Genomic DNA, 11151 nt, shown 5'->3' on the forward strand with positions numbered 1-11151 from the left:
TATCAAACAAAAAAGTTTTAATGAAAATGAAAAGACATTAAAAATTTCTGTAAACAGGAGGGTTTGGGCATGGAGCTGACTGATTTTAAAAATTCTATCCCATTCGTTCACATCAAGCTGTCCAAACCTAGTAACTGGAAATGTCCCAAGATGCTGGGCTGTAAACATCTAACACGAAGACTAGAATTCTAGAATTATCTGGTATTTTCCCTTTCCTAAAAATTCCATCTTCAACTGAGGTCTATGGGTTCAAGAGCCATATTTATGAACCAAAATTCAGGATACATACTCTGGTCCAGGGACAATGGATGGTGCGAAGAATATCCAGGATATCTAGCTGTTGAAACTGCAGCCCTCCCAATGACTCTAATACTCAAGGGATTAAAAGAATCCAGCCCCAGAAGTTTTCGATACAAAAATAGTAACAACCCAACTGAATTTGACTGCATTTAAAAAACATAATTATTTCCAAATCTACTGAGCAGCTGAACAGTACTCAGTGACGCCTACGGTCACTGGGATTCGAAGATTCCCGCTCCCGGGAGCGCCGGGCCCTTTTATGCCTATGGGATTTATCTCTGCTCCTACTTCTACTTCTATGACTACGCCCTTCGGAACGCCCATTGTACCAGCTAGAATGTGTGTCTGAGCTCCGCCCTCTGTCCCTAATCCTACTCTTTTCTTCTCTTGCCTCCCTCCTGCTTGAGGACTTGTGCTCGTGCTTGGGTTTCTCCTTCTTCAGCTCCCTCTCTAGGTCCTCTGCTCCACCAGAGTAGGCAGTCCTGGATTTGGGGAGCTTCTGCCCCTCCCTGGGCTCTGACTTCTGAGCTCTCTCTGAGTTCTTGCTGCTGTGCTTCTTAGGGCCAGGGTCATCCTTTTCCTTTATTGTCTTGCATCTGGGTGATGAAGAGGATGGTTGCTCTGCCTGTACCTCTCGGTCGGCTTTCTCTTTTTCTTTCTTTTTTTTCTTTTTTTCCTTTTTGTCTGGAGGATAAAGGAAAGAAGCAGCAAATAAGAAAAGGTAAAAAAATAAAGAACTCCCTTAAAAAAAACAAAAGCACCTTTCTTTGCTGAATACGTTACATCAAACACAGGTACTATAGTTCAAAAACATTCACGGCCGGGCGCGGTGGTTCACGCCTGTAATCCCAGCACTTTGGGAGGCCGAGACGGGTGGATCACGAGGTCAGGAGATCGAGACCATCCTGGCTAACACGGTGAAACCCCATCTCTACTAAAAAAAAATACAAAAAATTAGCCAGGTGTGGTGGCGGGTGCCTCTAGTCCCAGCTGCTCAGGAGGCCGAGGCAGGAGAATGGCGTGAACCCGGGAGGTGGAGCTTGCAGTGAGCCGAGATCGCGCCACTGCACTCCAGTCTGGGCGACAGAGCAAGACTCTGTCTCAAAAAAAAAAAAAAAAATTCACATGTTAGGAGGTGAGGAATGTGCATAAAGAGAACAACCTTGGCAGCAGCATGAAGGGGCCACTGTCTAGGCCTCCAAGGAGAGTGCCTCGAGAAGCCAACTTGGATGTCTGTCACCCTTGATATGTCAAGTTGCTGTACAAGGTAATTCCCATCCTGAGTTACCTCTTCAAAGACCTTATCTCCAAATGCAGTCGCATTCTGAGGCACTGGGGCTTAGGATTTCACCATATTAACTTGGGGAGAGAGACAATTCTGCCCATAGCACCAGCCTTCCACTGATACTCCCCACTTTCCCAATTAAACTATGCTTCCCCATACCTTCCCCTTTCACACTTGAGTTGATTCTCAACTATCAATGAATGCAAGGAAGAGCAGACATTAAGGCCATCCAGAATCTTCTCTTAGGTCTTAATGCTTTACCTTTTTTGTGCTTTTTTGTTGGTTTTTCATCTTCAGAGCTCTCAGACAAACTTGGTGAGGGGGTACGAGCCCCACAGCCCTTCTCCTGGAGCTGTCTGGTCACATCATCCATTTCTTCCGAGTCCTTAGGAGCCCGATAGTTAGACACATGATCCACTCGGATAGTTCTTCCTTTGATCTAAGCAGGACAGGCAATGCTTCAGTGAAGACGGCCCTCATACCTAACTGCCAACTATTTGAACACAAGCTACAGAGAACCATGATTTGAACTACATCCTTTACCTTCTTGCTAAATTCTGTCACTAAAGCAGACCTGTCCAACTGGTGTGTCATAGCATGTACACCTAAATATTAATTTATACTAATATTTAGTTAATATAATTTTATTATTATAAAATATATAGTGCAGCCTCTCAGTGCAGCCAGGTGAGGCCTGGGGCAATTGTACCAGCAGCCTCATTACTTTACTCCAGGGCACCATACAAATATCTTCATGTTCTGTATGTGCCATAAAATGAAAAAGACTAGGAAATACTACCTCAAAGCACAAGCATCAGGGAAGACTAAGATTTAGATGCATAATGAATTACCCTTGATCTGTAACCTAAGTTTACAGTGAAACATACCCTAGGAAGGTCTGGCAACTAGAAGGAATTCTTGAAATCTAGCTTAATGCTACAACTGCTTTCTCGACCCAGTAATTAGGAGGCAAAGTCAGACCAACAGTTTGGAGGGAGAAAGGAATCGAGAAAAAGGCACTTGCTTTTTTCTTAAGCCCTCACACCTTGCTCTAGCCCCACCATACGGGAATAGGCTCACACTGATTCTTGCACTACAAATCACAACTCTCCAGGTGAACAACAACAACAAATTAACCCCTCTGGTCGGACGCAGGGGCTCACACCTGTAATCCCAGCACTCTGGGAGGTCGAGACGGGTGGATCACTTGAGGTCAGGAGTACGAGACCGGCCTGGCCAATATGGCAAAAATTTGCCGGGTGTGGTGGTGCACACCTATAATCCCAGCTACTCAGGAGGCTGAGACAGGAGAATCACTGGAACCCAGGTGACAGAGGTTGCAGTGATCCAAGGCCACGCCACTGCACTCCAACCAGGACAACAGAGACCCTGTCCCCCTCCCCCCGCCCCCCAAAAAATTAACACCTCACTTAAAATAAAAACATTCTATTTTTAGGCAGATACAGACTTACTCTCTAGGCAAAGCCATTCAAAATTTAAAGTTTAGCTTTTATTGTTCCAATACAAGAGCAGATTTTTATTTTTACCTTGAAGCCTGAGCGGCTTCTGTTATGTATCCTCTTCTCCATTTTGAAACACTTTGGAAAACCTTCCTTTTAGAGTGACGCCCTCTGACTGCTGGCTTCCTTTAACATCAAGCCTAGAACCTTGTTCCACTCTGTTCTATAATCTCCAGCTATCCCATACTCGTGAATCAGTGACAAACTCTCCAACTCAAGCCTCCCCACACCAACTCTGTGACACTGTTCATTTCAACTGCAGCTTTTTTCCTAAATGAGTGCAGCAACCACATGGAGCATCAATACGCCTGACTTGCCCTATCTCCTTCTAAGAACTCAGTGCCTCACTTACGACAGTGGAAATAAGAGGGAACGGGGGGGAGAAAATTTCAGGATGAAATTACTTTTGTAGAATCTGTCATCAGATTTTAACTAGAGAATGTCTAGAGCCCAGTATGCTAGGTCACTGGAGATACATGACAGGCATGCATGGGTATGTCCTAGATTATGAGGCCATGTTGAAGCCCAAAACTCCCAACACAGGACAATATGGAAGAGCAATGTTTGCTAGTCTCTTCATCCTCCAGTGCACCAGAAATGATAGTAGACAGTAAAAAAAGAAAGGTGAAAAACAGAGGCCTGGATGAGAGGCAGGCCTGCTGCCTATGCTCCTGGGGAGATGGTTTGTTAACAGATGGGGAAAAGAAGCAAGTCCTGCAGGGCCACGAGCCAACAGAATTATTTCCTGGAATCTCTTCTTGACCAGCATCTGCACATCTCTGCAGCCCCCGCAACACACCAAGCTGACAAGTGCTGCCCTTGTGTCTGTGGGAACCAGGTAGAAAACGAAACCCCTATACATGGGAAAAAAGTCCAACCAATCTGCTTAATAAGCACACTCACCTTGATCCCATTAAAATTGTCGACGGCCAGAATTGTGCTCCTCTGGTCTTCATAGCAGAGGAAACAGAACCCTTTGGATTTCCCAGTTTTCTTGTCCCGCACGAGATTAATGTTAACAATCTCGCCATATCTATTTATTTTATAAAAGAGTAAGACATTATTGACTTAAAAGGCAAAAACATGCAGATAAGGTAATAAAACAAAATTCAAATAACATAGTGTGTACAAGAGATACATCTAGAACAGGATGACACAGAAAGGTTGCAAAGAAAACGTCAGACAAGTACAGGAACACCCAATTAAAAGTGGGTGGCAATATCCAGAGCAAAGACTAATTCAAGGCCAAAATAAAAATATCACATGAGACTAAGATTATTTTACACTGAAAAAGGCCTAAATACACAATAAAGGTATACATCAGGAAAACTCTGAGTCAATTAAGAAATCAAAAATTTTAATTAAAAAAGCTATTAGAAATGCAAAGAGAAACTAAGAGAGAAAGTTATGGGAGAATTTAACACATCACTTTGAAGTTTATCACGCATAAAGTGGACAGAAATAAAATAAAATCAGATGAATTAATACACATAATTATACTAACAAATATTAATGTAGGACTATTAGATACATAGATATCTTTGAATACTACAAGATGACATTTTCAAGAATCCATGAAGCATGTATTAAAATTGACTATGGATTAGGTCTCAATGTAAACCTCAATAATTATACCAAAAAAAAAACAGAACAGACCATGTTTCCAATTATAATGTTATAAAGCTGGAAATGATATTGTAAATAAAAAACACATTATCTAACTAGAACTTGAAAGCTACTCTCCTAACAACTGCGTGAAAGAGAAAATGAAGCAAAAAAAAAAAAAAATCAATGGTAGACTATTTAGAAAATAGCAAAAATGAGAAAAATATATACCAAAACTTATGAAATGTGGCTAACGTCATACTCAGGAAAATTTGTAACATTAAAAGACTTTTATTGTGAAAACAAAGGATGAACATAAAGGAAGAAAGCAAATCTAATGAAAGCAGATGGGAGTTAATATAGATAAAAGCAGAAATTAGGCTAGGCATGGTGGCTCATGCCTGTAATCTCAGCATTTTGGGAGGCCAAGGTGGGAGGACTGTTTGAGGCCAGCAGTTCGAGACCAGCTGGGGCAACTGAACAAGACCCTGTCTCTCAAACAAACAAAAAGGCAGAATTAAATAGGAAAAAAAAAGGCCAGGCATGGTGGCTCACACCTGTAATACCAGCACTTTGGGAGGCAGGAGGATTGTTTGAGGCCAGTAGTTCGAGACCAGCCTGCGCAACAGAACAAGACCTTGTCTCTTAAAAAAGCAAACAAACAAAAAGGAAGAATTAAATAGAAAAAAAAAAAAACAGGCATGGTGGCTCATGTGCATAATACCAGCACTTTGGGAGGCTGAGGCCATAGGATCATTTGATGCCAGGAGTTTGAGACCAGCCTGGACACTACAGCAAGACCCCTGTCTCTACAAAAAAAAAATTGTTTTAAATTAGCCAGGCATAGTGTACACCTATAGTCCCAGCCATTCAGGAGGGTACATGGGGAGGATCACTTGAGCCTAGGAGTTAGAGGCTGCAGTGAGCTAGGATCATGCCACTGCACTCCAATCTGAGCAAGAGAGTGAGACCCTGTCTCAAAAAAAGAAAAAACGTTAGGAAAAAAAAGACTACCTTACTCCTTACAAAAAGATAAATTCCAGATAAGTTAGAGGTTTATAAATTTAAAAATAAAGTCATAAAAATAAAATAGGAATTGATAGATGTTACATGATCACATACACACACTTCAGCCCAAAATCTAGCATCCTACTTAATGAGAAATACTAGAGCCAATTCAACTAAGTTTAGGAACTATTTAATACTAAATTGGAGGTATAGGCCAATGCAGTTAGATAAAACAGATACAATAAATGAAAAGAGGAAGTAACACTACCTTTTTGTAGATTACATATGACAGTTGCCCAAGAGCTCAAGGCTACAGTGAGCTATAGTCTTAACACTGCACTCCAGCGTGGGTGTCAGAGCAGGGCCCTGTCTCAGAACAATCAATTAAATTAAAATGCTAACAGCTGGGGGATCTGGGTGAAGGAGATACAGATATTCTTTATATCATTTTATAATGTTCCTGTATTAAGCCTGAAATTATTTCAAAACAAGAATTAAAAAAAAAAAAGAATACAGGCACTGGCTTGAAGGAACTCATGTTGACCCTCAAATAGGGAAAATTTGAGCATCAAGAAAGAATAATGATAAGTATAACGTATCAAATTAAGAAAAAGTAAGTCCATAGTACAGGCTGAGCATCCCTAATCTGCAAATCCAAAATTCAAAATGCTCCAAAGTCTGAAACATTTTGAGCACCAACATGATGTCACAAATGGAAAATTCCATATCTGACACCTTTAATTTCTGATGGTTCAATGTACACGAACTTTCACACACAAAATTATCGAAAACGTTGTATAAAATTACCCTCAGTCTATGTGTGCAAGTTGTATATGAAACATAAATGAATTCTGTGTTTAGATCTGGGTCCCAGCCCCAAGATAGCTCATTACGTTTATGCAAATTGGAAACACTTCTGGTCCTTTGGTCCCAAGCATTTTGTTTTTCTTTTCTTTTTTTTTTTTTTGGAGACAGAATCTCGCTCTGTCGCCCAGGCTGGAGTGCAGTGGTGCTATCTTGGCTCACTGCAACCTCCACCTTCCCAATTCAAGTGATTCTCCTGCCTTGGCCTCCAGAGTAGCTGGGACTACAGGCACCCACCACCACACCTGGCTAATGTTTTGTATGTTAGTGGAGATGGGGTTTCACCACGTGGCCCAGGCTGGTCTCACTCCTGAGCTCAGGAAATCCACCTGCCTCGGCCTCCCAATGTGCTAGGATTACAGGCATGAGCCACCGCGCCCAGCCCCAAGCATTTTGGATAAGGGATATTCAACCTGTAATACAATACACAACAAAGTGCTAGAGCAAAGAGTTAATATCCTTCATACATGAAGGGCTCATGTAAAATCAACAAGAAAATAAGGAAAATACTTGTAGAAAAAAGTTGGCAAGGGTATGAATAGACAATTTACAAAGAAAAAGAATAATGGGCTGCAAATCTAGAAACAGATGTTCAACCTCACTGATGATGAAATAAAGGCAAAGTAATAATGAGAAGCCCTTTGGCAAATATTTTTTAAAATCACCACTGTTAATAAGGATTCAGAAAAATGGGCATTCTAGTGAGTGTGGAAATTGGTACAACCTTTTGGAGAGCAATTTGGCAATGTTTATAAAACATCTTTAAAATGCTAACATATTGATGCATATTCCTCTTTCACTAAAGAGACCATGAGGGATGCATACAAAAATGTATATACTATAATGCACACTGCAGTATAATTCATAATAGCAAACCACTGGAAATAACATCCAGCATTTTTTTTAAAATGATAAAGAGATATGCCAAAACATTAAGGTTTTCCTTAAGAGTGTGTTCTATTTTCTTCTTTATACTTTATTTTGCCAAATGTTCTATAATGACCATATATTACCTTCAAAATAAGAAACAAAGTAGATTTCTTTTTTTTTCTTTTTTTTTTTTTTTTTTGAGATGGGGGAATCTTGCTTTGTCCCCCAGGCTGGAGTGCAATGGTGCAATCCTGGCTCACTGGAACCTCCACCTCCTGGATTCAAGCAATTCTCCTGCCTTAACTTCCCAAGTAGCTGGGATTACAGGCGCGCACCACCATGCCTGGCTAATTTTTGTATTTTTAGTAGAGATGGGGTTTCCCCATGTTGGCCATGCTGGTCTCAAACTCCTGACCTCAGGTGATCCGCCCACCTCAGCCTCCCAAAGTGCTAGGATTACAGGCGTGAGCCACCACGCCCAGCCAACAAAGCAGTTTTTTGAAAGGCACTGTTATCAGCGGCAATCTTCATGGAGAGCAACGTGTGTAACCAGAATAGAGAATTAGAATAAACAAACAAGCACACATGCTAGCTGATCATCACTCAATGCAAGTAGAACTAAACAGCTCCAAGATGGAAGGCTGAGTAGAAGTACCACAAAGGGGTAGAAATTATAGGCTGCACCTGTGTGAACCTTGCAACATCCACAAGTTGAAGGAAGCAATCTTTGTCCCTGCCAGGGCCCTCCACTCGTGTGGGTTGCCCAGGTTCTCTATCACAGCCTTCTTCTCACGGGTATTGCCCAATTCCTTTCCCATGGCTTGCTGCCCCATAAGTGGCCCAACCACTCAACCAGGGCCCTCTGTCCATGGATGGCCCTACCATCCTGCCATAGCAATCCCTCTGCCAGTGTATGCTACCTGTGTTCGCTTGGCCAGCCCCTTTTGCCATGGTCTGCTACCTGTACATGCTGTCCAACTTCTCTGAAACAGTACTATGCTCCGAAGGCCTACAAAACCCAAACGTAGTGGTCCTTTGCACCTGTGCCAAGGTCCTCTGGCCCTGTGGACTAACTGTGCTGTTTACCTCTGGGGTTGCAGGCCAGCTGCCCAGCCCCTCTCCTACTAGCTGCTACTACCAGTATGAGCCACCAACACCCTCTCCCACCAAATGCTGCTGCCAACACCTCAGCAGAATGAAGAATATACAGATATCCTATTCATTCTTGTTCCTCGTCAGGCTGTGATTCTCAGCCTCCAGGTAGAGATTGCCTTTGCTCACTAACCTTACATTCATTGAGAATCAAAGAAAGCAAACTACAACCTTCTTTCTGTTTTTCATCCCAATTCCTCTGTGGTTTGCCCCAGTCGTATGATGCCACACAGGTAAGGACTAGAAGGGCCCTGTGACCATGGGTTACCCCTAGTTTGCAAGAGCCAAATGAGGCGTACCAATATGGAACCTTCCTGAGGGTTCCAGTCTGTTCCAGTCTAGGCCCAGGCTGAACAAACCTCACTGAAAAACAACAGAAATAGACTAGAATCCCCAAGATGGCCTCCCAAATTAACAAACCTCTTGGATCTCCCACAGGAGAACATTCTAGAACCATGTCCTGGGACTGATCTAGACTACAGCAGAAGCTCCAGCCCTCCCCATGCAGGGATGCCATTCAGCCTAGAGTGAAAATAAGTGGTTTTTGTGATGCCACAAAATGCATTACAGAAATAAAGTACTCTGTCGACTCAGGAGGCAGGAAACGAAAGGGGACTTACTGTGAGAACACACAGATGATGTCCCCTTCAGTCAGTTCATAAGGAAGCCCTCCTAGAAAAGAAAACCACATTTCAGTTCCACCAACATTTACCAAGTGTTTACTACATACCATGCACTAGGCCAGGCACTAGGGGTGCAAACAGTAAGCAACAGGCCCTGCCCTTAAAGAAATCAAGTCTGGGCTGGGCACCATGGCTCACACCTGTAATCCCACCACTTTGGGAGGCCAAGGCGGGTGGATCACCTGAGGTCAGGAGTTCGAGACCAGCCTGGTCAACATGGCGAAATCCCGTCTCTACTAAAACTACAAAAAAAATTAGCCGGGCGAGGTGGTGGGCACCTGTAATCCCAGCTACTCAGGAGGCTTAAGCAGGAGACTCGCTTGAACCCAGGAGGCAGAGGTTGTAGTGAGCCGAGATCGCATCATTGCACTCCAGCCTGGACAACAAGAGTGAAACTCCAACTCAAAAAAAAAAAAAAAAAGAAAGAAATCAAGTCTGATGCAATGACAGAAGTACATGTAAGGTGCCAGTAGTACAGGAAAAGGAGTGACTAATTTTGAATGGAAGTCAGTGTCACCACTAACAAAAGTAAACTGATCACTCAGTCCTCCTGGCACCCAAAATCCTATGGGCAAAGCAGATAGTTTCCATCACAAACCTCTGCTTCCACAAACATGTTGAATTCATCTGCTCATTACCCACAAATTTACAGCTATGATACAAAATTAGTCTACATATGTCATGATTAACCCCATCTACACATAGACAAAGGTTATAAAAACACTGTTAAGCATTTCCTAGGGAATAATTTCCCTTCCAAATGTTTCTTTCCTCATCTGTAAGATGGGGATATTAGCATGTAACTCGCAAGACTGTTATAAGTTAAATAAAACGATGCATATAAAGTGCTTAGCACAACGTTTTTACAATAACCTCTTTGAAGCATCAAACTTGTACAATTACTGGTTGTGATATAAAGTAAATACAGTAATGGTAGTGTGGCCATGGTCAGAAAGCAGGAGCTAGAGGAGCAAAGTGAATTCTGCAAGGGAAGGGGAATGGGGGAGGGCGGTGGTAGCAATATGGGGCTGTGGCTAAGACCATGAGTTCTAGAATGCTATAGTTCTGCCTGTTGCGGTTATTAGCTATGTGACCTTAAGGAAGTCCCTTAACTTCTCTGCACCCCAATTTCCTCAGCCGTATAACGGGTCAGGGGGTGAGAGAGAAATAACAACAGTCCCTGAACCTCAGCACAGCAAATGGCAAACAGTAACTCTCATGAGCACTGATTTGGCAGGGAAGGAAAACTAAAAATGGGGCAGCAAAAAAAAAAAAAAAAAAAGATGGAACACGGATTCCCGGGCAGACAGCAGATGGATATAAAGGAGGGCAATGAATGTAAGCAGGAGTGAAGGGTGAAAATGCTGAAATAGTCGGAAACCGAGCAGGAGAATCTTGGGAGCACTGCGGAAGAAAGATGTGCACCTCACCCAGGAAGATCCAGGCGCTGTCCTTGTATTCGGAGTGCCAGGACACTTTATCGGCCACCCCAAGCTGGACCTCTCGTTCATTCAGCTCGTTGATCAGCTTCACCTTAGTTAAAGGACTTCACGGTGGCGGGGGGGAGGGGAGGCAGAAAAGCAGACAAGTAAATACGAACCGGCCGAAGCTGAAGAAGAGCAAAACAAGGGGACGAGCTGTTCTAGTCCCCGCGCCTCTCCCGCCCCTCGACCCCGCAGACGCTCTACCACCCCAGCCCCGGTAGACCACCCCCAGCGGCCCGCTGCTCGTTCCTCAAAAGGAAGCTGACGCCTTACTTCATCTCCGCGGGCTCGCGCTCAGCATTCAGGAATCAGCGCCCGGGAAAGGCAGCGCCGCGCATGCGCTGCCCCGGCGCCGGTGGCTCGTCGAGTCGGTGACCTCG

General features: G+C 43.4%; 1 protein-coding gene across 1 annotated transcript; it reads right to left on the minus strand.

The window, feature by feature from the left end:
• Positions 1-11151, minus strand: RBMX2 (RNA binding motif protein X-linked 2). Its single transcript, XM_007992686.3, has 6 exons — positions 11045-11151; positions 10718-10833; positions 9225-9276; positions 4009-4138; positions 1847-2024; positions 1-984 (listed from the first exon to the last, which is right to left on the minus strand). The coding sequence occupies exons 1-6, from the start codon at positions 11047-11049 to the stop codon at positions 497-499; spliced, it is 969 nt and encodes a 322-aa protein (XP_007990877.1). The 5' UTR covers positions 11050-11151; the 3' UTR covers positions 1-496.

This window comes from Chlorocebus sabaeus, chromosome X (genome assembly GCF_047675955.1).
Source record: "Chlorocebus sabaeus isolate Y175 chromosome X, mChlSab1.0.hap1, whole genome shotgun sequence".
In the NCBI taxonomy this organism is placed as follows: domain Eukaryota; kingdom Metazoa; phylum Chordata; class Mammalia; order Primates; family Cercopithecidae; genus Chlorocebus; species Chlorocebus sabaeus.

What these genes read in the sequence shown, in the direction of transcription:
- RBMX2 (XM_007992686.3), bottom strand. An exon ending in ATCATCTGTGTGTTCTCACA is followed by an intron (nt 4,139 to 9,224) that starts GTAAGTCCCCTT and finishes TAAAATAAATAG; the next exon opens with ATATGGCGAGATTGTTAACA. An exon ending in ACAATTTTAATGGGATCAAG is followed by an intron (nt 2,025 to 4,008) that starts GTGAGTGTGCTT and finishes TGTCCTGCTTAG; the next exon opens with ATCAAAGGAAGAACTATCCG.